The sequence below is a fragment of the Rhinolophus sinicus genome, linkage group LG07 (genome assembly GCF_036562045.2).
Source record: "Rhinolophus sinicus isolate RSC01 linkage group LG07, ASM3656204v1, whole genome shotgun sequence".
Lineage (NCBI taxonomy): Eukaryota > Metazoa > Chordata > Mammalia > Chiroptera > Rhinolophidae > Rhinolophus > Rhinolophus sinicus.
Window position 1 is genome coordinate 110,949,012 of NC_133757.1, and position 27,274 is coordinate 110,976,285.

General features: G+C 36.5%; 1 protein-coding gene and 1 pseudogene across 8 annotated transcripts in view; both read right to left on the bottom strand.

The window, feature by feature from the left end:
* The window catches only part of GAB1 (GRB2 associated binding protein 1), a 112,763-nt gene that overhangs the window by 4,515 nt on the left and 80,974 nt on the right, over positions 1–27,274 (bottom strand). For 4 of the 8 annotated variants that reach the window (XM_019730771.2, XM_074338479.1, XM_074338480.1 and 1 more), the window contains exons 3-10: positions 18,988–19,213; positions 18,544–18,624; positions 15,247–15,848; positions 13,718–13,803; positions 13,227–13,530; positions 4,665–4,754; positions 2,861–2,954; positions 1,884–2,007 (exon numbers count right to left, since the gene is read on the bottom strand). In XM_019730771.2, coding sequence (XP_019586330.1) covers positions 1,884–2,007; positions 2,861–2,954; positions 4,665–4,754; positions 13,227–13,530; positions 13,718–13,803; positions 15,247–15,848; positions 18,544–18,624; positions 18,988–19,213 — 1,607 coding nt within the window. The remainder of the gene's footprint in view (positions 1–1,883; positions 2,008–2,860; positions 2,955–4,664; positions 4,755–13,226; positions 13,531–13,717; positions 13,804–15,246; positions 15,849–18,543; positions 18,625–18,987; positions 19,214–27,274) is intronic. The other 4 variants (XM_019730774.2, XM_074338482.1, XM_019730772.2 and 1 more) reach the window with 3 other exon arrangements.
* LOC141572745 (glycine cleavage system H protein, mitochondrial-like) lies at positions 20,172–25,057 on the bottom strand (annotated as a pseudogene).

A 27,274-nucleotide genomic window follows, 5' to 3' on the forward strand; every position in this document is an offset into this window, starting at 1 on the left:
TTGATTAAAACTGCATTTAGAGCAAACTAAAAGTAGTTTCAAACGTCAAACTAAGTTCAAACTAAGTTCAGACGTTCAAACTAAGACTGGGACATCAGCTCCAGTTAGTTGTGATAGCTCGACTTGAACATTATTAAAACGATATCTGTCCTCAATGACATTTTTTAACTACACGATCCTTATACTCCATGCTTTCAAATTAAATTTTCAAAAAAACTTTTATATTTTATTTAAAGACTCTCCCACTGAAATTAGTTGAGAATAAGTATGCTAGCCAAAGGCCATGAATGACGACTCGATTGACAAATCTATTTTGTTTCAAACATCTGGAATTTTTACCACCACTTAATTTCCTGTCTTCCCTTCTGTCCTAATAGGAATTGTACAATGGAAGGACTACTCTCTAAAAAAAGGGTAAAGGAAAAAGGAAGACAGTGAACAGCAATTTTTGTTCAGGTTAAACATAGTAAGCTGTGATTCAGGGAAAAGACAATTGCTAGAAAAACAGAGTTTATTTATTCCCTCATATGTAAGCAGGGCTGCTGATAGCCCGGTTTTTTGTGAATTAGAAAAAAGGTGCTCCTTCCTCTGGGGTGACACAGCTCTGTGCAGGGCCCACCGGCTGTTGAGCGGGACATGGTCTGGATTACAAGTACTCACAAATACAGGATGTGTGCAGTCTACTGTACATACATACCACATACTGTATGCAATATGTTTATGCAGTAAACAACCTGCATGACTGAATGTGATGGCCTTATTTGTAGGAACAGATTTTTAAACCCAATGTATCAACTACTGCTAATAAAACATTAAAAACTATTGACAATAACATGTAGGGCACAAAAAATGTAAGCAAGTTTTGGTGTTTAATTAATACAAATAGTCATTCCCCTGCTGCCTTTTTTTCTAATTCATGGAAAGACTGATTTTTTTCTCTGAATGACTCCAAATTTCATTCTCATATAAAAAATCAAGCAGGAGTATATGTGTGTGAAAATATTTTGTATTCAAATGTGACCAATGCAAGAACCCATACCCAGAATTTCCCTAACTGGAAACACCTCGAATTGTTCACAGTATTGCAAGGCTATGAAAAGAATCCATGAGTTCATATGATATATACATTTAATCTCAATAAGTTGTTCCTAAAGAGAATTTCTCAGAATTGCTAGTTAAACCATTTTCTGTCTAATTATTGCTAGAATTGGAAATTTTTCATCTTTAAGTACTGGTAAAATTTTTGTCCCTACATGGAAGTCTATTTGCTTTTGATCTAATTGCCACTGGGAACAGCCTGTCTCAGTGTTCTAGCCTTTCACCCAGTACTTTCCCAAAACAGTTTAGAAAAACTGTAAGATTCTAGGAGTTACTATGAATGTTCTGCAAATTAAAAAATAAAATGAAATAAAATAAAAGCAACAGTAGTGACTGTCCTAAAATTCTTTAAAAATCATGTAAAATTATCGAACATATTTTTTGTTGCTATTATATAACAATATTTGTCTTTCGTAATGGACCATCACTCGCATTTCCAGGAGTCGCATTAAGGGTTCACTTCATGAATGCTTGAGTTCAGATCTTTGTATAAATGAACAGGAAGTGTTCAGTATAAGGTATTTTCTTGGATTGCTTCAAAAATCAAATATCTCTTAAAAGAAATAAAACTGGAAAATTTTATCACGTGTAACTAATTTATACCTACTTTATAGATATTGATATTACACTTTGACCCTTTATTAGACTTGTAGACTTTAAGATGCTATTTTTACAAAGCACTTAAAAAAGTTTTCTTTTATCCTTTTCCCTTAAGTATATAAAGAAAGATGTAAGGGTAAAATTTATAGAGTGGAAGAGAGAGAAAAGATAAAGACTTTACATACGGAGTCTTCACTGGACAGGTTTGGGTTCATGGGGACATAATTCTCTTCACTGTCGTGAGAGTCACTGCTTGATGTTGTGCTGTGCACGGAGTCCGGTCGGGGTGACATGGGGAACCTAGAGGAGCTAATGACAGAAATGATCGTTCCAAACATAAACCTTGACAAATTCTTCTAAATTCACTTCCAAAATAAAAATGAGAGTTTACATTCTTACAGGAATAGTCACATAAGTTTACAATCACTTATTATACATATTTACTCTAATACAATTTATTGTACACATTCAAATGCACAACCAGTATTTATAGCTATATTGCAAAAGTATATTTTGGGGCATCAAATTGCCTGTATAGAACAAGAAAACAGTATTGCTAGTGATTTGAGGGTTAAGTAGAAAGTCACAGATAGATATAAAAAGAAAGATTTGAGAATTCCTATTAAAAAAATTAGCTGTATCTATACATGAAGCATATTCCACATGAAGCATATTATACATATTCCACACAGGTTTGTAACTTCATATATTAATTTCCCTATACACATTTAAATAAATCCTGATTAAATAAGTACCATGTTTTCCAGATCAGTTCTTAGAAATTTCTAGCCTCATGAGCCCTTTACACTTTTAAAAATTATTAGGAACCCCAAGGAACTTTTGTTTACATGGGTTTATCTATTGATATTTGCCATATTACGAATAGTAGAAAAATATTTTAAACATAGGAGCACACAAATACATTGTATTATCTGTCTCAATGTATCATCAAATATCATGTAGACTCTGAAAAATTCCAGTGTACATTCATGAGAGAAGAAGAGTGGAAAAAGCAAATGGCATTAGTATCTTCATGAAAACAGTTTTGACTTCACGGAACCCCCAACACTGGGGCTCCCCACACCATCCTTTGGGAACCACTGTGATAAATATTTTCCATTATAATGAACAATCAAGCCACATAGTTGAAACAAAGACTTACTCTCGAGCAAAGCTCCTAGTGATGGGAGATCTAACTGGGGCTTGTAGTTCTTCCCATTCTGGTAAAGGTTTTATTTCTAAAGGTGCTGGTTTGGCTGAAATAAAAGAGAGAAAAACAGATTTTGTCATACAGAAATTTGGAAAGCAAAACAAGGTCCTCTCTCCATATCTCTATTGATAAGTTGTAGCCCAAATATACCTAAGACCAGCTCGTTGCACAGAGGAAACGAGGTTCATGGATGTGATGTGATTTGCCCAAGGTTACACAGCTAAAAAATTAGTGGCACAAGCTGAATCAGATGTTTCATGATTGCTGACTCAAAGCCTTAAAGCTCTATTACAATATGTTGCTTGCTAATTTAAGTAAATATTTTATGACTATAAACTAAGTGAGAATAAAAAAGAGTGATGTGGCCCGATTCTTTTACAGTTACTTGATGTATATACTCTTTATTATTTCCTTATTTCATTTTTTACTAATTTTATCTTCAAATACGCAGGTTTAATCTTCTACATGAAAAATGTTCTGATTCTTTAATATTGAAATATCAGTTATATAACTATACATATAAAATAATATATAGAAAGTATTAAATACAAAACTTTACTAAAACCAAAAACCAAAACAAGAATTAATGGTTAAGTCTTCTAAAGTAATTCATGCCCAATCTGGAAACAAATAAAACAGAGCAATAATTATATCTTTCGACTCAAACTCAGATGTGAGAAAAGGCCAGAATTAAACAATTATCTCAAAGTTTCAGCCTAATTTAACCAACAATATCCTTTTCCAAATTAAATTAAAATAAATACTAATAAGAATATTAGTATTTATTTACAGGTGGTCTTTGCTTATCTACCTCATTATTGCGGTAGACAATTACTATGCTAGTACATACCACAAAGCTCTCAGCCCTTTCCTTAACTGAAACATTTTTTCAGAAATTAATGAAAATGAGCAAAGAACTAACTATTCTTTAATATTAATTATATTTTACGAGACTATTTAAACATATAGGTGAATGTTTTAGTTACATTTCATTCTGCCATTCTAAAATTACTTTTTCATTTTTCTAGGTTTCCTTCTTCTAGACTTTGTCCATTGTGTGTACTTTTAATGAATTATGTTGCAATTACCATTGAACTATACAATAGGTGGTCATTTTAAAGGACTATGCAGATTCACTGGGGCTTATTAACGAAGTATTTTTGTCAACTCAAATACAAAACACTCTATGTGAGTTTCTGAAGATTAAAGTTCATGTTAAAGTAATTTTGCTCATCTATACACTTAAAATGGGCATGTACAGAATATTGTGCTGACTGGTAGGATTTCTTTAACTCTTATGTTTCCCTGTTTTGAAACACAACGGCTAATAGCAGTTTGGCTGTCAAATTCTAAGTCATGGCATAAAATAATTAATCTATGGAAATGAGTCCGCATTTTCCCACGACATAACACATACATTATACTATATAAAAATAGGAGACAACTAGAATTCACAAGCAGCTCACAAGCTTAAAGAAAACAATGCATTGATGTCTCAAGGGTTAAAGGGAATAAAGCAGAAATGCAGAAGAACACCATATATCACATATCAAATATTTAACATGCTGTTGTTAATGGTATAGCAAGTAGACTTATTGTATAGTATGGGAAGCATTCACTTTAGAAATAACATGCTGGGAAGCTTTTTTTTTTTTACAATAGCAGTAGTACTTAAGGCTCTTCTTTATTTTTTAAAAAAAGCATCACAAAATAAATTCCCAAAGTCCCATCCAGCATGCGATGCTAAAGTACATACCCTTTCTTCTTGTAGCAAAGTCACCTATGGTTTGTGAATCAGTTCGCTCTAAACCATGGGGTTTGGGTCTTAAAATTTTGGGACTTTGACCTAATTGGTAAAAAGAAGACTCTCTTAATATAATGTTATTTTTTAATGGAATAATGGATTATGTAAAAAAAAAGAAAAAGAAAAAAAAAGGCAACAGAATCCTGAGCAGAAATGTTACATCTCAAAAGCATAAACAGTTTCTTTGTGGAAACTATTTGAATCTTGCTATGTATCATACATGCTCAGTACATTGGACAGGAGGAAGCTGCATGCAACAGTATAATAAGCAAAGTGTTATAAAAAACGGTAGGGTGTTAGTGGGATAACCGGCCTTGTTAGTTCTTATCTTTACTTGGAGGACGGAGGAAAAACACGTACCATGTTAGTTGTTCTTCTAACATGCCTTAGAAAACTGGGTCAAATAAAAAAATTTTTAATCCCTCATTCAGATCTCAAGTACATCTTTTCTTTGAAGTCTGGTGTCTCATAAGAAAGTACCAAGGCCCACCTCCTTCCTTAATATTACTTTCTTACTTTGGTGGAGGTATTGTAACAACCTTAATCTGACTGTTCCTTCACTTTCTGACCAAAACACTTCTAGAGAAGAAGGTGGATGCTACAGTGTTCACTCATCCAAGAGCAAACCCAAGACCCACATTTGTTTCCCCTGGATACTCAGGGCTGTCCGGTGACATCATTTTGCAAGGATGAGATGTCTAGATTTTGGAACTACTGATTGCCTAGCTTCCATGCAAGTACTGGAAAGCATAAATTCATTTGCCATCATTTTCTTTTCATTTAATCTCCGGCACATACAAATACTGCTGAAAAACCTTACGAAAAATACCAGGTGAACACCCAGAAGTTGGCCTCAGACTTTTTCCTACAGGAAGCCAGCATACCAACATCATTTGAATAAGGAATTTCAGCTACTCTATTCTCAGTGGCACCAAATTTTCTTTGTTCTTGCATTTACAAAACTGAGCTGACATCTAGTATTAGATGGCAAAATAAGAATCTGCTGATATCTAGCACTTTATCTCTTGGAATCTAAGTTTCTTAAAATGGGATTATCTCGATTACAAAACATGAAAATTCTCGAATTAATTTTCCAAGTTAGGCAATTAATACACTGAGTTAATTCAGAAATGAGGAAGGCCTACTTACACACATGAATGCTAAAATTTGGGGCCATGACCAAACCCTGTATATTGACCTACACTGGGGTCACCCGGAAGGGCACTCTTCTAAAACAAAGGAGGATGTCAGCTTCTTAAAACTCCCTCGGATAGTGTACTTCCCTTCAAAAAAAGAAGAGGCACAGGGTAGTAAGCTTTACCATAGAAAAGTACATTTATTTTAGAGATGAAAGCACCTCACTGAACAAATCCATCTTCTTCATTTTATGAGTGAAATATCCCTGGAGAACGAAAGAAGTGAAGTGACTTGCTCAGATAATAACATTAATCAGAGACGAAATGAAGGCTTCCTCTAGCCTTCTACTTGCTGGCGCCATGGGGGATTCTCTACCCCACTCTGCTGTACCTCTCGATCCGGCTGGTAAATTGAGCATCTTAGGAAATCAGTGTTTAGAGTTCAGTTTTGAACTCAGTTTGAGATCTTACATCTACCTGAATACCACATGAGTGATGTAATGGTTCATAATTAAAAATTGCTTTTAGAACTACTTTTGGTTTGTTGATGCTGATTCAGTCTGCCCTCTGTCCTCTTCCTTTTCTAAAAAGACCCACTTTCATTAGCTCTCAGCTTCTGCCTGGTTTTTCACTGTAGTTATCTACCAGTGGTCACTCTTTACATTTCTCAACTTTTCATCCTTGGTATCGTATCTATATTTATGGTTAAATAACCAAGGTCGTGTGACTGCTAAATCTACCTCGTTATAATCTAGTTCCATACTTCAGTTGTCTGACAGGTTTCTTCCAATTGTCCTTCTAGCCCTTGACCCTGAACTCATCATCCACCTCTCCCCCAAACCAATGTCATCACTCAAGTACTTTCAAGGATACTCCTTGGTTTTCTTAATAGAAGAATACTGTATTGAGTGAGATTTTTTTAAGTATGTTATAAAATTTACATGTATTTTCTACTCCATCCAAAGCTTAAGGTTGATTTTAGGATAAAAGTCGGAATGTGGAGATGTTGCACTGAATTTTACTGAGTCACTTAGGCATTTTGTTAGCTTTATTTTTTCATATCCTTCCAAACTCAATTCAATATTTATGTTCTAGACAGAAATAAAAGTCACACCCAAATGATAGCTGAATATTGCAGAAGAGGTGAGAATGAAAAAAAAGAAGTCCAAGGTATAAGTAGCTTGGTCTTAGCCTTGTCTTCTCTACTGACTGTAGGCAAATACTTGAATGTTTTTCAGATTGTTGAAGAAAAATGTAAAAATAAAGAGTAAGAAATAAGAATACTAGCGTAAGGGCCAAAATGAACCAACTCTAGAGATACACAAATTCTCAAATTCTGAGAGGAAACAGAAGAACTCATTTGAGCCTCAACTTTTAAATCCAAGGAAGTTATAACTGGGCTTTAGCTAGACTAGTTTTCAACAAAGAAAGCAATGTGTGTGTTTTTTTCATTTAGCAAACAACACTGATCCCTGGTGAAATTCCTACTGTGCTTTAACCTTTATGGGTTAAAACTATCTCACACAGGACTGTCAGTCTCTGGATCATGTGATCTGCTCCCTAATTTGGAGTACAGTTTGGTACATCTTAATCTCTGGTTCAGATCTTTCTCCAGACATCCTGATCTACACATCTACAAAACCACCCACATGGGTGTTCTACAGGCGTTCGTTCACACTACATGTTCAAAACGGAATTTATCCTCTTTGATTCACCACAAACCTGCTTTGTTTCCTATACTACAAGTTCCCATAGCAGATCTCTTAGGAGTCATTCTGGATTGCACTTTCTCTCTAATCTCCCTATATCAATTTTACTTTATATTTATAATGACAACATAGTAGCTTGTTTTCATTCGCCCAAGATAATAAAAAAATCTGCAAGTCTAAAAGGTCCTTCCTTCTTTCATTAATGTACACTTACCTGGTTTTTCTGGAAGTGATAAACTCACATTGCACGGCTAAAGGGTCTCCACCCACACTCCAAGTGCCCTCAAAAGTTCCAAAATCACTGTAAGCCCCGCATCGAGGGAGTAACTGAGAGCCAGGGAAAGAACTGTCCAATTGTCCTTCTAGCCCTTGACCCTGAACTCATCATCCACCTCTCCCCCAAACCAATGTCATCACTCAAGTACTTAGGCATGACTTTGCGGTCATGCCTAAACCAAGGCTTCAAGAACCCAGAATTTGGAAAACAGGGCAAAGCGCTCTCTGAGGAAGGTGTTGATTTTGTAGCATTTTACATTTAAAAATACAATTGTTTTCTACCACATCTTTACATCTTAGAATGAGCTTTTTAGGGGCCAACCTGATTCTATTATTGCCTGCATAAAAAACATTTAAGGATGTTCTCAAAATAAAGCCCAGACTCATTAGCTTGGATCATAACCCCCTCAGGGGCAGGTACCTGCAAGGCAATTGGCATTGGTTCCTCCACTCAGACTTCCCTGCCTCCTTCCCCATCTCCTTCCCTCCCTTCCACCCACGACTCTCAGACAGCCCCTTCTCCCCTCTTTCTGAAGGATCTGGGGATATTGTTTATTCTGACTAGAAGATCCTCTGCCATCTTCCCCTTCTCTACCATCATTTAATTGCCACTCACCCACTCAGACTTTCCTCAGGGGAGCTTAGCTAACAGTGCCAAGATCTTACCTCAACCACAACCCCTCCCATGTTAATTATGATAATAATGTGTTTACTTTTCTACCTCCTCCACTAAACAGTGGTGTAGTCACCTTTTCTTCCTTGTGTTTGGAGACCCAAGACCTACCAGAGGGGTATATGCTGTTAATTGGTAGGATTTAAATCTGTGCTGATGATCTGCAGTTCTCTTAAAGCTGGTGCTGTTTAATCTGATCAATGGCATAAGTTTTTGTCCTTTAAGAAGAAGAGCAACTAAACGTTGTCTCAAAAGTTGGTCATCCCAAATATGGTCAAGGCAGTCACACGAGGTCATTTCCAATAAGCAGATGCAATCCTGTTTTTTGAAAAGTCCGTATACTATGAAGTATTTTAATAGGTACTGTCTACACACATTCAACTCAAAGTAGAAAACTTATTTTCCATATACGGGTTTAACTTAGCCTAAATTATTTAGTTTTATTATGTTTTACAGATTATGCTACTATTTCCAGTAGGCATCTCAAAATTCAAGAAAGAAGGAAAATAATTCACAACATTATTATCCTCTGCCAATTTCAAAAACTCATCAAGGTAGCATACTGAAAAACTTTCACGCTTGTTTTAATGGTCTCACTGTATAAAGAAAAATATAATAATTATAATCATATTGGAAGGTCAAGAATATTTAGGGAAAAAAAAACTCGCATGCAAAGGTTATGCTCTAAAAATGCATTCCAAACTGACTTGCTTTAAACTGTAACACCAAACCAAAAATCTGACTTGAGGTTCAAACTTTAATATTCATTTATTAAAATCTAATTATATTTCCTGGTATCAATCATCCATCTTCCAAACATTATAGTTTAAAAGCCATTTAAAGAAAACATGTTCATTTTTAATCACATTCAAAAACTTTAGAAGATCTCTGAAAAATGTTTAGAACAAATATATCCCTGTGCCCAAAAAAGACCCACCGAAGGAAGTGCCTCCCGACACGTCTTCTGGATGCTTTCTACACCGAAATAAAGACACAGAACTGAAGATACTTTCAACAAACTAATGTACAAAACACCAGAAGAAACCTCGAGCAGCCTTTTAAAAATCAATACAATAACTAATGGTCAGAACTGCTGCAGAAATCTGTGAATGGATAAAGCCAAACAAAACAAAAAGGAAAGACAGCATTTGAGGCTCAAACAGTTGCTACATCACGTTAGAAGGAGACTGGATGGGGGTAGGGGGACTTAGATAAGTCTGGTGGTTAAAGATGGTAGATTTATGTAGTGACTGACGTTAAGAGAAGGTATGATATGTATCTTATTGAAATATACCAAACTTCACAAAATTGCTTTTCCATTACAATATGAAAGTTTCAGTGAAAGCAAATCAAAACATGACTTGTGCTGTATTTCTAATGACTCATCTGCTTTCCGAATATTTAATACAACACATGTATATTATGTTTTTCTGTTCTAGTAATAATATACACAAAACTTGGTTCAAAACAAATACTAACACGACAGAAATAGTACACGTGAAAACATAGCTACCGCAAGCTGGGTGATGGGAAAAGGATACGTGAAAACACATTAAATGCAAGTGTTTAGAATATCTATGTATTTCTGCAGCTTCAATTACTCATAAGTATTCAAAAAACTCATCTACTAACTAGAACAGCTGACATCTATAATTGGGGGTATAAACAAGACTAGAATGTCACTCATTTGTCGTAGACCCTTCCAAAGAAGACACTCCAGAAACTGGCTATATTGGAGGCTGAACTAGTTACACTGGGCTCTGAAACCACTCAGGCCATATTTGATAGAATTAGGTTTGCTTATAATGAAGTTTAGTTAATAAGAGATACCAGAATATTAGACTGAGTCACGTATCTGATGTCACAAAATTAGAAATTTAAAAGACTCATCTGATGATACGCATAATGAGAGAATTTCATTACCAAATAAGACACTTGTTTTGCAGTTTAAGTTTTTAAGGATAAAAACTCTGATCTAAGATTTAAATTTCGGTTTTAAAATGTGTTTTTTTTTTTAATAGTTATAACTTTCTAAAGTGGTTGACAAAGTTTGCCTTGCCATATTAAATATTATTTCATGCCTTCTCTCTTATATCATATTTATTAAAAAAGTAGAACAGTACAAAGAAAAGCAAAAACTTTTTTTTCCTTATTACTATGATTTTAGTAAACTCTTTACTGTTTTGCTAAACTCATTCTCCTTGATTTTGCCAAAAATTATGTGGGTATTTTATTCTGGGTGCTTTCTCCGTTCATTTTGTAGCTAAGAAAAGATACCAAATAAATAATCCAGACAATGACTCAGGACTCTGTCTCAACAGTTCAGTTAATTTGTAAAAGACTGAATATAATCTCCAGAAGCCAGGAAACTATGTTGTTCTGTTTTATTGTAAAGTCACTTTCAGGTGGTTAGAGGACTAGGACAATTAATCTCTCATCTACTAGAATATATAGTACTTTCCCTATACACAGGGAGGTGTAATTATATATAATGTATATGATATATAATGTATATATCATATATAGTATATGTCATATTATTATGATATATACATATTATAATATGGGGTCAGACCTAGATGGCACCAGAGGCATATCATTATGATCTTTAAACTTTTATAACATAAATAGGGAATCTTTTCTGAGTGTGCTTACAACATAGAATCATTAACTGAAAAATACTGGGGATTTTCAAACGGCCTGAGAGGAGGAAGGAAAGGGGAGGAGAACAGAGCAGCTAGGACTCAGAGCCCGTACGCTTACCCAAAATATACAACCTCCATGTTTATGGGAGACCTCAAGATATAAAACTGTTAAATTTAGGGTTAAAAAGTGGAGATCTGCTGCTAAATGCACTAATTACAGGGAAATAAGAACCAACTTAGCACTAAAATGAATATTTCAATATTTCAAAGGCTTTATGACACTTGCATCTTAATCCTTCAGCAATGTGTGAACTCAATTATAAATCTATCCATGCCCAAACATACGTTTGCATATTGTATGTAAAGAAGAAAATGACTAATAATGTCTAAATAGATTTAAAGACTAATGAGGACAAAGAGTAACAGACAGAAAAGGTACCAAATGAAAAGCTGGTGATGCTCACAGCCTTTCTGGGACAACCATCCTGATTATGGCCCTGCTGCTGGGGCCGTCTGGTGGACGAGGATGTCACACATGACTCTCTTTCCAGTTGTTGGACCAAAGGTGGGCACTTGACCCAACAGCAGCCAATCTATGGGCTGGCCAACGATCTATCATGTGGCCTGGTGTGAAAAGACCAATGAGACCAATCAAATTCTCTCTGAGCAACTGAAGTGAGTAAAGAGTGAGCAAGACAATTAATTAACAGATGTGGAGGCTGCACGGGCACGTCAAAGGAGCCACGTAAAAAAGGCCAAAGCTCTGGGAAAGTGGAAGCCATGTAAAGGAGACGATGCAGAGTAGAAGGAAACAAAAAGAATGTCAGAGAGAAAACAAAGCAGACACAGACTTCCCAGAGGACAGACATGCCGAAAGCAGGACAAAGGGACAGTTCCCTAGGAGTGCTTCAGTTCCCAATCGCTTTCTCATATCCTTACTTAAAAGCAAAATGAAACAAAACTCATTTTCTTAAGATACTCTGAGTGAATCTGTCACTATTCCCCACAACTGGAACTTAATTAGAATTAGTATTAATGATCTAAGCTCAGGTTAATGAGAAATATACACAAACATTACATGCTCTTAAAAAGCTACAAACCACACATGAGACTTTTTCAAACGTGCTGAGTACCCTAGAAATTGTGCGACTCATCACACAGCTAATATATTAACTTATTTGGTTGTCAAGATTAAATCACACTGACAGCATGCTGCAAGACACTGGGTTTTAACCACTCAAACCCAGATTTTGTAAAACTTGTGTATATATTATCAATTTGGCTGAGAAGTTTCTTTTACACCGATTTCTTAACAAATCATGCCACCTTAGAATTTAACGTTACTTATGCAGGCCAGTATGAAAGAACAGACAAGAAGCATTTATTTACACCCCAGCAAAGGAAGAATAATTTTAAAGAATTTGTTACACGGACAGAATTGAAAGATTATACAAGCAACCTCACTGTTCTTAAAGAATTATGTCAGGTGCAGTAAATATCTCAAATCTGCCTCGTAGTACACACTCTGGAGAAGAGGTCACAACATAGCAGCCAAAGACCACATTTAGGTTGTAGATGTGTTTGGTTTCGTCTGCAATGTTTGTTTTTTAAAATAATTAAATTAGCTGATGGAACTTAAAAATCCATAGACAATACGCATAAAATCTGAAATTTCTGGCATCTCTTGGTACATCAGAAGCTTTGCCTGTCGGGTCCACAGTATTTTCACAAGTCAGCCCTGGCAGGGAGCAGGGAGTCAGCCCATCTAGACAGGGCAACGGCATTCCCATTTCTCCTCATTCTCTTCTGTTCCATGCCAATCCCTGGGAGTATTTTAGTTTGTAACCTCTGCTCTAGAGATAGGAGACTTAAAACTCTCAGCTGGGTATCAACACACGATATAGTAATTATTAATGTATCAATAGCAATACCACTTAAACAAGTTAACAACTAACACAATATGAAATACTTCAGAAATCCGAAACAGTCCCCATTCTGTTTTGGATTTCATGACAGTTGAAAGGCAGGTCCAAACTGGAGACCCCGACCCTCTTCCTGTGCTGGGCTCTCCTTACCTTTTCTGTCCGGCTTGAGGTTCCTGTCCACGGGGGGTGGTTCACAGTCTGCAACAGGAACTGGTCTTCTGGGAGGGGTTTTGGGGCTGGACCTGAAGCCCATATGAGCAGGAGGAGGAACTTGCATTCCAAATGAAGAGAAATCAAATGTCCCTGGAGTCATCGGCACATAATTGGCTTCCTGAATTGGTTCCGTAAAACTGCTGGAATGTTTTCGAGGTGGAGAGTTGGGATTCATTGGGACGTAATTTTCATCCAGTTCTTCACTTGATACACTTCCTACTGTCAATACATTTTTGATTTTCTAAAACACACATACATTTCTTTTAATAAACAAAAACTACTGTCAAACAGGAAAACACAATTGCAAGTCACACCTATTCACATGGATCTGAGGGGGCTTTTATTTCATGATCTCATTTAGTCTCAGGGAACTAAGTGTGAGATTTTGACAAGGAAACACACTCAATGCCAAGGTCGAGTATACTTACAAAGTGGTTATGGAAGCCTTCAAGTGAACTAGATCTATCACTTGGAAATGTTCGTGGAATATCATAGCAGTCTTGAGAACTAGCATCTAAAATAAAGAACAAACTATCAACATTTCTTCCCACCTTTGCCATTTCTCAGGGTAATCAGGAAGGACCTATTGTCTCTGTCTCTCTTTAAATACACACACATGCAGTTACGTATGCACACACAGGTTTTAAAAAGGATGCTCACAGAATAATATCCTGAACTGGCACATTACGCCACTAGAAAATGCAGATACTCGCTCCTAGGCTAGCCAGTATCAATATATGTTACGACAATGAATGAATGTCTAAGCCTGAGATGAGACAGGTTATCTGAAAATGGAGGAAAGATATACGTCTATTTTCTCATCTTTTGTACCACCTTGGGCCTAACTTATAATTCACTAACTTATTACCAGATTATACAAACACTTCAAGAAAGGAGTTACAAATTGATATTGAATGGCTAATTGATTAATGCTATCAGGACATCCATAATGCACTAAATCTTTATGTTCTTTAAGACAGCTGGAAAATTCTACCACAATACACAGAAACGCTAGGGTATGTGCATTTTACACTTTGGTTTTCTATTTTTAGGACTTTTAGAATCTCAGAGTATAACCCAGACGCAATTTTTCTCCTCTCAAGGTCTGTAAGTTTTGTCAGGCTCTAGGAGACGGTATAGGAGTAAGTGAAGTGGTTAGGAATACGGGGAGAGAAGACACAGAGCTTTAAAAGTAAATAACACCAAAAACCCAAAAGAATGGCTTGAGTGGAAGTGACTGTCACCCGTTAGACACAACATACAAGTTGTTTATCTAGGAAGGAAGGAAATGGAGCCCAATAGATGTGACAAAGAAGCTGCCATAATGGCACACAAATACAGGAAAGGGTATGACTCGGAGAGGCTTTGGCTGGCCCCTTTCCTGCTTCTCTGACCCATCAGCGTCTACCTACCCAGGATACATAGAAAATGGGAGAGGGGGGTGCACACCTCCTGAGGCAGCACAGGATTACTAAGGCCATATCGTGTTTCCCCAAAAATAAGACACACAAACATAACATAACATAACATAACATAACATAACATAACATAACATAACATAACATAACATAACATAACATAACATAACACCAGGTCTTATATAATATAAGACCGGGTCTTATATTAATTTTTGTTCTAAAAGACGCATTAGAGCTGATGGTCCAGCTAGGTCTTCTTATTTTCGGGGAAACACGGTACTTCCTCAGGGATGAAAACCTCCAATTCTTTCTCCCTTCCAGCAGAACACACATATAGGCACACACATGTCGCATGCACAAACACCCTGCCAGGAATCTACTGAGACTATGACATCTTTGCTCCATGAGTGGGTAACTGCAGGGCTGAAGAAACAAAGGACAATCATTTAACATCATCCTCTGCGTAAAAGAACAAATATTCAGAAAGAGAGATTTTCTATCATGAACTTCTAATAGAGTAGAAGCCAACTAGAGCTGACCTTTCCGCAGTTTGTTTAAATCCACAGTGGAAATGGTATTGCTGCGTGACGGCGGCATTCCTGCGGTGGGGATACAGTAACTGCTGTCAGTGTCTGAGGCCGTGCGTGTGATGCTACACGTTTCCACAGGAGAACGGTCATGAGGCGGGTGTGGTTTCGGTGGCCGTGGTGGCGGAATATCTGGAATAGTGTCTAGCTTTGATGTCTGTCCCAAGGTTCCTTCTGGAAATGTTCGTGGAATCTGGTAAGTATTACCAGGTGCTGGAGGAATGTCATAACTAACAGATACATGCCTCATCTGAGTCTCTACACTCGATGTCCCAGACGGGGTATTAAAAACATAGAGCTCTCCATCTGCTTCGGTGCTTGACGGAGACGCCTTTGGTAAAACATCGTGGGAATAACTCCTGGGTAGGTTGTAAAGGCTGGAGTCGACAGAAACAGACACAGCACGAGACGGTGGAGAGTCATACATCATTTGCTGCTGGAAGAAGCCATTTACTCCGTGTTTGCTCTGGGAGGAAGCAGGATTTTTATGAGAAGGGACATTATCATTGCAGTCTGTGTCCGAAGAGGTGGATTTTGTAGAATCCGCATGTGTTCTAAATGAAAATTGTTAATGACAGAAAATAAAAATAGTGAAGACATAAAACTACATTTTAATACATGTATCTATAGCTTAGCAATAAAAATCCATCGTTTTTTCATGAGGTTTTTTTGTGTGTGTGATCCATAAGATTCAAAGCACCAACATCCCTCATTTTTATGATTATACGCCAGACAAGAAAACCGCCACCACAAAACCACCAAAAGCACTTTCCATAATTCCTGTCCTGGACCTACCCACACCCCCAACTCCACCTATTAAATCCACACATAAAACCACAAGCCCTGAAGTACTGAAATTAGAAAGGAACAAAACTTGGAGAAAGGTAAATGATTAAGGCATAGAAGAAACAAGGAAAAGCATTTCCTCTGAAGAGCATGCAAAAACTTCGTGCCAATATGGTTTATCAAGGTGATCCACTGTTCTTTAGCTTATCTGGGACAGATTTGTTTTCTGGTAAAACTAAAAGTCTAATGATTACCTGGTATTGAATAAATTCAATGTGATCTATGAAGAAGTGACGACTTGAAAGGTTTTGTGTATCTTCCTTTCTACTAATTTTCTTTAACAAGCATTTAGCCAATATGGTAAAGAGAATCAAAATACAAGCCAGAGAGTTATCCAATTCTAAACAATACTTAACCTTGAGGAATCTCATTAGAGTACATTGTATGCTTTGGGTACACTTTCAGTCTCTGTAGTTGGTGGTATCACAAAATTTGGGTGCAAGCCAAAAAGAAGCTAACACTAACAAGCATCCTTACACTTCCTTAATGTTAAACAAGACGCCTTAACTACCTCTTTGTCCAAAGTCCTATAGGAACTTAATAATGAAAAAAATAACTTGTGATAGTTTTTTTAAGGGCTTAACCTCGCTGATTTCTTAGTAACAGCCACAGTACATTGAATTTATTCATTGGAACTCTCCCTCTCTAGAATCAGAGAGCCTATATAGCGATATCCCGATTTTCCTTCTGCAGTAATTATTCCCTTATTTCGTTGACTGGCTCCTTCACTCTCATTCTCACTGATCCTTTCCCTCAAGGTACTGTTATGCAAATTACTAAAGATAGTCTCCTTTTCTCTTACCAACTAGGTGTAATTCAAATCCTACTCTTCTCCCCAGTGGAACAATTTCCAACACATCTACACAGATTCTAAAATTTTCACGCCATTTAATTCTAACATGTGAGTAATAGGATGCTAGAAATACAATGAGGAATAAACTCTCTGCTCTAGACTAGCTTACATTTTAGTGGAGAATGAATAAAAATATCAATGTATTTCTGATTAGGTGATAAAACAGATATGGAGGCACAACCCCAATGTTATGAAAATCCAGAGGCATTTAATCCAGCCTGGGAGTTTGGGGGAATGTTTCCTAGCGAAACACATGTTGGAGCCGAGGCTTGCAGAATGAACAAGAGGGTGCAAGGCAAATCTCATATCTTGCCTCCATCTAGAAACACTTAATGCTTGCATGTTTTGACTTCTTCACAAGCTTTACCTGTAAACTCAGAAGGTAACTGTATCTGAGGGGGCTATAACTTATGTAATTCGTTTGTACCTCTGTAGCACCTAGCAAAATAGTGGGCACATCATAAATATTTATTTGTCACTTTTGCAAAAAAAATAGATACAAAATATATCTAAGCATAATTTCTACTACAACAGGAAAATTGTGATACTAGTGAGGTCAATGAAAGACACTATATAAAAAGAACATGTGCTGAAAACTGTCACTTAGCTGTTGGCTTTTAAAAAGTTGATACTAAAAAATAATTGTGAATCTCCATAAAATAAAATCTCAGTTAGTAGCATAGGTAACAATGTTGCGAGTGTATAATTTTAAATACTCACAGCAAACAAGCAAAATCAAGTTAGAATTTGGTATTATTAACTAGTGTTGATTTACAAAAATTTTTTTTGCCCTTACAGGTAAAATCCCATTATAACAAATATATAGAGATCTATCTTTGGAATGTTTGTGAGCTATTTCTATTATCTCTGGGAATGGTTCTCAGAAACTAATCTGTGGATCTTAACAAATTCTATGTAAATTTTTTTAACACGTGCTTTGTATGTTCCTAGTGCAGTAACAGCCACTTTCTGGATGAAAATATATTTGTTATAAAAATAATATTTAATATCTAATAACCCTGTTTGAAAAATATCTTTCATATCTATTTATGCAATTCACCCCCACACATTTATACAGCAAATCAAGATAACAAATATGCCAAATATCACTAGTTGTCACAGCTGTGACAGCTAGAGACAGGCCTTCAGGTAAGTTTCTGATTTCAATTCTCACCATTACCTCAAACCTTCCAATTACTCAGTATCAAATTAAAATATCTTACAGCTTAGAAGAAGAGAGGGGTCTTCAAGCAGGGATGGAGATGACAGTAAAACCAAGGATTTGGGAAAGGCTTTCTGATACCTCTGGTCAAGCACTGAAATCCATATACTTCTCTTTCTACTTAAAAATTTATAGTCAAGGCTTGGTATGAACTCTGCTTAATTGGTAGATGTGAAAATTCGAAAGTTTCATAGCTTTGAGCAATATATTTGATTTCATCAAATTTCACTAAAGCCCAATTGGTATTTTCCATAGAATTTGCTATATTGGGATTTCACCTGTATGATTAATTTCTCACACAGATCCAAAGCAACCACAACACACTCACTGCAATGGAATCGTTTTGCTTTCAAAATCTTCTAGCAGTAGGTATTCCTCTCCTTCTTCAGAAACAAAAGATGACCCTTGGCTGGTTTACAATCACATAAGAAATGGAGCAAGATCACCATTTATAAATCAGTGAAATCTGTTAAGCAAGTAATACTGTGAGTCTGTAACAAAGACTATGCAACAGGAGACAGGTTTCCAAAAGAGCCTTTTACTACAAGTGTTCTTTGCCAAAGATGCTAGAGAATGTGTTTCTTCAATCAAATCTCCTGAATATCAGAAATCAGGAGTGGAGAAATATAAACCTGAAATATAAGCCTATATAGCTGATTTCTTTAGAGCCTTCAAATCCAGGTTTAAAAAGTTTCAAGGTAAGATTTCTAAATGTACACACATACACATACATACACACGCGCGCGCGCGTGCGCACGCATATGTGGTTTACCTGGTAGGTTCAGGCTTCTTGCTTTGACAGTTGATGAGCAAGAGGTAGTCTTGAGGATCCTCCTGGATGCCAAGAGTTTCCAGATGTGGTGGAAGGTTAATTAGCTGGTATGGAGGAGGTGGAGCTGCAGAGGACGACTCCACCTGGGTGGATGGTGGTGCTGTATTTACAGCTAAAGGTAAATCTGCTGGTGCTTGTAAGGAGTTGCCAGGGGGCTTCACAGGATCTGCAACACCAAAGTACAACGATCATTCTCTGTCCTATTTTAAGAATTTTTTCTTAAACAAAGCGACTTGAAAATTTGGAAATAAGTTGTTTAAACACAGGAAAACAGGGTAAATCATGACCATGGCAGTTAAAACAAATACAACCTAAATGGCAACATTTATACAGGAAATAATTGGTTCTTGTCAGAGGGATCTGAAGAGTAGGGCCCTTTTTTCCAGAGGCTTTAAAAATGCCATGGTTAACCTTGCCTTGAACAGTCTTCAGTTTTGAGGCTCCTGGGAAGGAAGTTGTTCTACAAATCTTAGCACAAGAGGCAGATTTTTTTCCATGATAATACAGTACCTTCTAAGCTAAGCCAACCTTCCCAGGAGACCCATGTTATTACGTAGCCCTACAGGCCGTGATGCTAATACCAGGGTCAGCTCTTCACCCCATCTTTAGTCTGCTGTTCATTCTTTCTACTCCTTAGCAGACTAGGGTAAAATATTTCTAATTCCAGGATTCAAATTCAGGGAAAGAGCGTTACTTTAAGGCATCACCTCTTCCCCCAGCTCATAGTCTAGTTTCATTTACCATTAATTAGATTTCTGAAGTATTTTCATGCAAAAGGGGTCAGCAAGTAAAGAAGTAGTTTATTAAGCATTAAACTATGTTCTGAGAAGACATGAAAATAGCTAAATGTATAGAATGAAGTATTTTGAAATGAGTTGAAAACCTTAAAATGAAATCCCACTGTAATTATTGACACAACCAAGTACATTTTTAACAAATGAAAAATTCTGTTGGTCTGGTTAGGAACACAAGGCTATAAACCCAGAAAAAGGTAAATTCCCATATATGAATAAACAAATTTGTTTATTATCTATTTATATTAGAACATATTAATTCTATTTTAATATATTCATTTTCTATTCATTATATTAATATGTTTTACCAAGTAAAACAAAATGCAGGACATTTGGCCTATTAATTCACCAGGAAATACTGTCAGCTCTCTCTCCTCTAGATACTATAGAATAAGTCAGCATGCTTTTGATCATATATTTATGCATTCAACTTCAATATTCATCTATGTACCAGAGCAAACTTTACGTAGCTCATGTTATAACGTTTCCCTAGACACAGAAACTCATATCCTAATTGTAAAGCTTGAATGACACATAGCATGGGTCAACATAACAGTTTATTTTTAATTGTGGATCCCTAAAACGAACAAAAAGGATCAGAACTATGCTTCAAAGTGCCTTACATGTGGTAGAGCTCAAAAGTGTTTCATTCACTCAGCAGAAACTCACTTAGTACTCTACCTACTTAAGTTGAGATTAAAGCAAGGGGCACTCCCAAATCCGCAAGACCCATTCATCCGCATGTGCAGTTTGCAATTTTCTCCTCAAGAAATTTGTGAGCCCTAACAGATGTTAATTAAGTTTGAAAACTTCTTTTGGTTGGGGAATTTGGCCTGAGTAAACAGAAGCTGAGCTAATTTCTAACATTTACCTTGGTTATGCTGCATGCAATGTGAAGTCTTCATACAGGCTCATCTAACAAAATCTAACACTTTATGCCAGGAGTTAATTCTTTCTTATTTATGAAAGGCAAGAATAGAAAATGGTTGGAATAAAAAAATAAAATTTTGGACGTTTATACGACATAATGACATAATTTCAGTGGGAACCCATAAATACTTCATCATGTCTAATAGATGTTGATTATCAATAGCATATATAACAAACCCTATAAAAAGTTTTACTGTTTTGATTCAGTTGCAAATATAGAGATTTATTTAAGGGGATTTAAAATGCCACAGATTCGTCAGTGACTCAGAGTAAATCCTTGTGATTTGTTCAACTTAAGAGAACTATGAAAACTGTTTACCACTAAAGAAGAGCTTAAGAAAAATATATACAACATTGAGAAGAAATAAAAAGAGTAGAGGGGTTAGAAAACAGTTACTCTATCCTATAGGCTCTATTCATAAGCATATTTTGCATACTCTCCTTTCCTCTACCATACGGACATGGTAAAATTGTATAATATAATCCAGTTCAATTTTCAGTTCTGACCAAAACAAAATGAAACTAAACACTGGAAACACACTGGTATATAAAATAGTATGAATTCTAGTTTTCCACTGTAACTCCTAGAATAACTTTTGCAGATGGATATTTTTATAGATACGCTTTTCCTTTAATATTTTTTTCCTAATTTGATGGCTATACACTAAGTGAACTGAGTGATTCATCTTACGTAGGGGAAAAAAGTCACCCAGCCAGGCAATCACATTTGTCTTTGACTGTTTTATTAACACAATGGGACAATCTCATTTTAAACCTTCCATTTATCCCACCTGTGAATGACGGAAGTTTTTACCCTCCTTATGGCTGCAAGATTCAATCAGTTTTCTGAAAATAGGACTGGGATTAAAAGGCTCCTTTTTTTTATTTTTCTTAAATATCTTGTTCACAATAGGGGAAGACTTACATATATAGTTGATCCTTGAACAACACAGATTTGAACTCCAGGGGTCCACTTATACGTGGATTATTTTCAATAAATATAGTCGGCCCTCTGTATCCCTGAGTTTTGCATCGGGGATTCAAACAAACCCATCGGAAAACAGTATTTTCTTTCTTTGTTTTAATGAAGAAATTGAATGTTTTATTATGAAACTTTGTCCTCCTGAAGGGTTGTTGCTTCACTGTATAAAAATAGCACCAGCAAATGCAGTATATTGCAAAATTAAGATAATATTGGTCATCATCTGACACTGTTAATAACTAACAAAAACTTTTCTCCACTGCCAGTTACTTCCAATGGAAAGATCATTAAGTATTTTGACCCAAATCCAGAGATGGGTGTACGCAAGTTACAATATTACACAGGGTTTAAGGTAATAACATTATTTGTTGAATTACATGATTTTTAAAACTAGATTTTACCACAAATAATTTCAGGAATTCTGAATACTATAACTGTAGCCTAGCCTAAAAAAATCATAGGGTGTCACAAAGAAGATGCATATTGTGTTTATCTGCCAGTATTAGAAAGTTAAGGATTGTCTTTCAGAAGCATTGCTGTAGTTTCTTGTTCCATTGGTGTTACTAAAGGCTGCTATTTTAAATCTCCTGTCCACCACTAACTGAAGACAATGGTGCTAGAGTAAGTCGGTCCACACCGCTGGATTCAGCCGGTTCCATTCTCACTCTACGTCTAGGCTTCTTCCCTCATCAGCTCCTCTAGCTCTGGGGGGTTGGTTCCTCACACTCATCTTGAGCAGCCAAACAAGATTTGTTGACAAGTCCTGGGTTTTCTGCGAGAGCTTCATTCATTTCAGTTACTTCTCCTGATAGAGGAGGAGAGTTCTAGCAGCTTTCACACTTTCCAAAGCACCAAACTCATCTTGTTTGTTCCATTTTGTCTCAACTTCGGGCAAACTACAGTAAACATCTCCCAAAGCTTCCTGTGCAAAATTGCCGATTCCCACTGTTCCAATACCATTTTCTGTTGTTATCCATTCATGTTTCTCTGTGAACTTACACACCGAGAGCCAAGTGGGGTGTGCGCGCAGCTTGGGGACGGGCCCACCCTCAGGCCCCAGGGTCGCAGCAGGCAGGGCCCGATGGGCACCAGGCTGCAGGCTGCCGCTCCCACGCTCCGTGCCCCTCCAAGAGCCATGTTTGCAGGAGTCGGAAAACAGTATTTTCCATCCGTGATTGGGAATCCGTGGATGCAAAGGGCCGACTGCATGCATTTTTCTACACCGTTTTATATGAGGGACTTTTACATAAGGTTCTGGAACCAATCCCCTGAAGGTACCAAGGGACTACTGAGTTTTGAGGAGTGAAAAATTATACTAGAATTTTCGACTGCGCAGGGGTCGGCATCTCTAACCGCCCCCCACCCGTGTTGTTCAGGGGTCAATTGTACTTCTAGGAAGCAAGAACCAGAGACAAACTTCCATTATGTTCACTAGCAAGCTCATGAAAGAAAAGACCTTCAAACATCCATGAAAAGCAAGCCCAGTCATTTCAAACATGATGCACAAAGGTCTTTAAAAGAGACATTGCTCTATCACTTTGGCTTAGATAATGCAGTATTTTCAAAGTTTTAGTCTTTGGGATTATTTTACTCATGTTAATTTGACTATATACTCAGCTTGCATATTTTAACCCAAGCATTGTATTTGTGTCTCAATATTCTCTAACATAAAATTTCTGGCCAAAGTTAGGCAACTAGTCTGGAAAAACACAAACAAAACAAAACACTTCTGTCCCACCACAGAAAGACATGTGATTTGTCCCTATTCTACACTACAGATAATTGAGGGGTCCATGTTTGTTGCTTTCTGCCTCACCTGGGTTTCTAACTTACTGTTCTTTCTAAGTAATGCTGGAACCAAGTTTCTGAGAATGGAAACATCAGTTTAGGGTTTGCTTATGTATGTAAAATTATTTCCTGTCTCTTAATTCAGAAGGCAAAAAGAGCATAATTAGCATTCACTGAAAGGCTAATAAGCTGCTGGAGAAACTCCTAATGGAATTTTCCTTAGAAAACTACTAAATACTGCTAAAGAAAGCCTTAACCAGCTTTCGGTGCAGGGAAGTGGATCATTATGTGAGGAGAACCACAAATAAGAAGTTGGTCCACATGATCCCTAGTTTAATGCAGTTTTATCCTACTTGGGACCATAGTCCCTGGAGTTAGTGTCCCTCACAGAAGTTGGGGTGTGCAGATAATGCCTCTAAGCATTCCAAATAATATTATTTTTTCTATCCAAATGGTGTAAGAACTTAAGTCCAGGGAAGCAATCATATTCGTTCTTACTGGTAAAGTAGAATATTTCAAAGCTCAGGTGACAGGTCCTCCGATTCTGTAACTACTAACAGACGGTCTCTGAGCCTGTGGTGACAACACTGTGGTGTTTGTTGCTCCTGTGTCAGGAGACCAGATGAGATCCTAGTCTCTGAGATGGGCTACATTTGCTGGTGAGAATATTCTTTTGGTTTCTATTAGAAAAGTTTTACCTTTATGTTCACAATTAAAGGTAAATAGGTCAAGGTTACTCTGTTTTTATTGATTATGAATTTACCTGTTGTGTTATAGAATTTCTTTTTCTGTAAAGAGAAGCATTTTTAATACATCTAGGTCTAATTAACTTAGCAAATAAGAATCCACAAAGAGGGTGCGTTATCATTAATGCTATAATAACCATCTTCTCACTTCTGAACACACCATTTTTTATGAAAGAACATTTTATAAAGGTAAATCTAACAAATGGATACAAACAGCAGTAGTTGCAATTTTCAGTGAAGCAACCTACAGTTTCTTCAACTTATTTAATCAGCTATTGAAGACCTTTAATCATAGCCCAATCTATTTATTTAATGTGTTTTGAAGTAGAAAATTTTAAAATCATATTTGTCATGCCTATGTCTTTAAGAGACTGTGAAAACTTTCTTGAAGACTTTGAAAATAAATCCTTAGGAAGAGCTGACAAGTGCCTTAGTTCTTATCCAGAGGTGTCATGGCATAGCATCACTTATGGGGCATTTCAGAAATCTCGGTGCCTGGGGCCCCACCTTAGGAGACTGAATAAATCAAGATCTCAGGGGCAGTAGTTTGAGAATGTATAATAAAACAAAACAAAACAAACTCTCTGGTTTGAATTGGTCCTCAGGAAAATGCAAATTAAAATCACAATGAGACACCACTATACACTCCCTAGAAGGGTGAAAATTAATGACCAACAGTACCAAATGTTGGTGAGACGGTAGAGAAGTTGGAAATCTCATACTGCTGGGAGGAGTGCAACTGGTGTAACAACTTTTGAAAACTAAAGCTACTAAATCTATGAAAGCTAAATACACACACACACATACACACACCCAAAAGAACTAAGTATTCACATCCATCAAAAGGCACATATAAGGATGTTCACAACAGCTTTACTTGTATTAACTAAAAACATTTGAAAACAACCTAAATGCCAATCAACATTCAAATGGATCAGTAATTTGTGATATATTCACACAATGGAATGTTACACAGGGTGAAGAACTTAAGCTACACGCTACATAGATGAATCCTACAAACTTAATATTGGGAAAAAGAAGCCTGATTCAATAGTTGCATTTATATGAAGTTCAAGTATAGACAGAACTACTAGAGTGATAGAAGCACAATAATGGTTACATTTGGGCTTTTTTCTTCTGGGTTTTTACTGGGAAGAAGCATGAGAAAACCTTCTAGACTAGAAAGGTTCCATTTCTTGATCTGAGTCGTGGATACACAGATTTCTATTTGTGTATAGAGGGACATATAAAACTATACTTAAGATCTGTGCCTTTCACAGTAGTAGGTTATACCTGAATTGAAACAAATAAAAAATAAAAAGATATTTAAAAGTTCCCTAATTAAGAAGCACTGTTTTGCAGGAAAAGGTGCATATGTATATTCTTACATCTTAGTTTACCTCCCTTTTTCTAAAGGGAAGAAGAATCAAACAGAGAATCACACTTTTTTTTTTTTTAAGCTATTAGTATCTGGGCATTTTGAGAAAAGCAACTCAACTGATAAGAGGCAACTTTTTAATCCTGCATCCTGAAATTAGGTCAGGAGCCTCTGCTCCAAGTTAGTCAGCGGCATCCAACCCTTAGGCTGTGCTTCCCGGCACTTGTTTAGCAGATTTAACAGCTTCCAAGTCCATGTAGAAACAAAAATAAATCTGCACATTTCCAAGAAAAACAAAAGAAATTAGTTTCTACCCTTGACTCTACTAAATAAAAGCATTCATAGGAACCACACACAGGTCAATGAGCTAGAATTGAAAAACAGATTCAGCCTGCCAGCATTCTGAGTATTTAGTAATAGCAGGAGTCACCTGGGGCAGCGGAAATAACATGGTAACGATATTTTGAGAGGTTCCTGGAATCAAAACATGGGTCAGATTTTTCCCCTTTCCTTTTGTTTTCAGGAGAAAGTTAGTTATTCTCATAGGGATTTGAGATACTAGTTATTTTCTCAGACTGTAATACCCAAGCGTAGTCTATTTCTTCCCACGTCTAGCCTGAAACGAGTCTAATGAAATATCATTTCGTGTTATTAGTTTTAAGCCAAGAGTGGGAGCAAATTCAGCTCTTTGAAATGGGGAGAGCGCAGGGCTCAGGGGACAGATCCCGGTAAAAACAAAAACACCCATTTAGTGATTGGCAGTAAGATCTATTTGGAAGCAAAAGACTATAAAGCAGGTAGTAAAGTCAATGAAAGAACAAAGGCATTTTGATATTTACCTTTTTGTATTAAACTGTATGAATGTGATCACAAAGGATAATAGCAGTTCTAGGTGGTTTAGAATTCGATGGAAATCTTTAAATGGATTTATTATAAAAAGCCATTTAGCAAAGTCAGCTACTACAAATAAATAAGGAAATAGAGTGGTTGGCTTTAAAGTCTTTTTACAGTTTTGTTACTATGCATCAAAAACCAAAATTACAGAGTGAAACAAAGTATTTTTGTGGTTCCTTCATACTCCACAACAAGGATTGCTCAACTTTTACTGATTTATTTGAAGAAACTCAAGTCTGCAACATAACATAGTAAGACATTTCTAACTGGGGCTATTTGGGAGATGGCCGGGATGAACTGATTAAAAAAAATCTAAATTGTAGAATATTAAAAAATAAACGCACTTGCATTTAGATATAGCACACGAACTAAACACAGAAAGCACTGGTAAACTGAAGTCCTTAGGGGCTTGTTTTAATGAACAAATAAAAGTGGTCTGTGATTAGCTTAGCTGTTCTTGGTAACTGACTTAGGTTATATATGTCAAATTTGATTAACCATACTATCAATTTTCTTACAACCTCTCCTTTTATGGATATTGTGAAGATAAAAAGCTCATAAATTGAGAGTTTCACTCAAGGCAAATATACTTCTATTTTATAAGGATTTGGGAGTTTTGCCACTGAGAAGGTCACTGTAGCTTTCAAGTTTCGGAACTTCCGCCTCTTCCTATACTAGTAAGTTTATAAAGTGAAAAGAATAGGTATTGTGATGA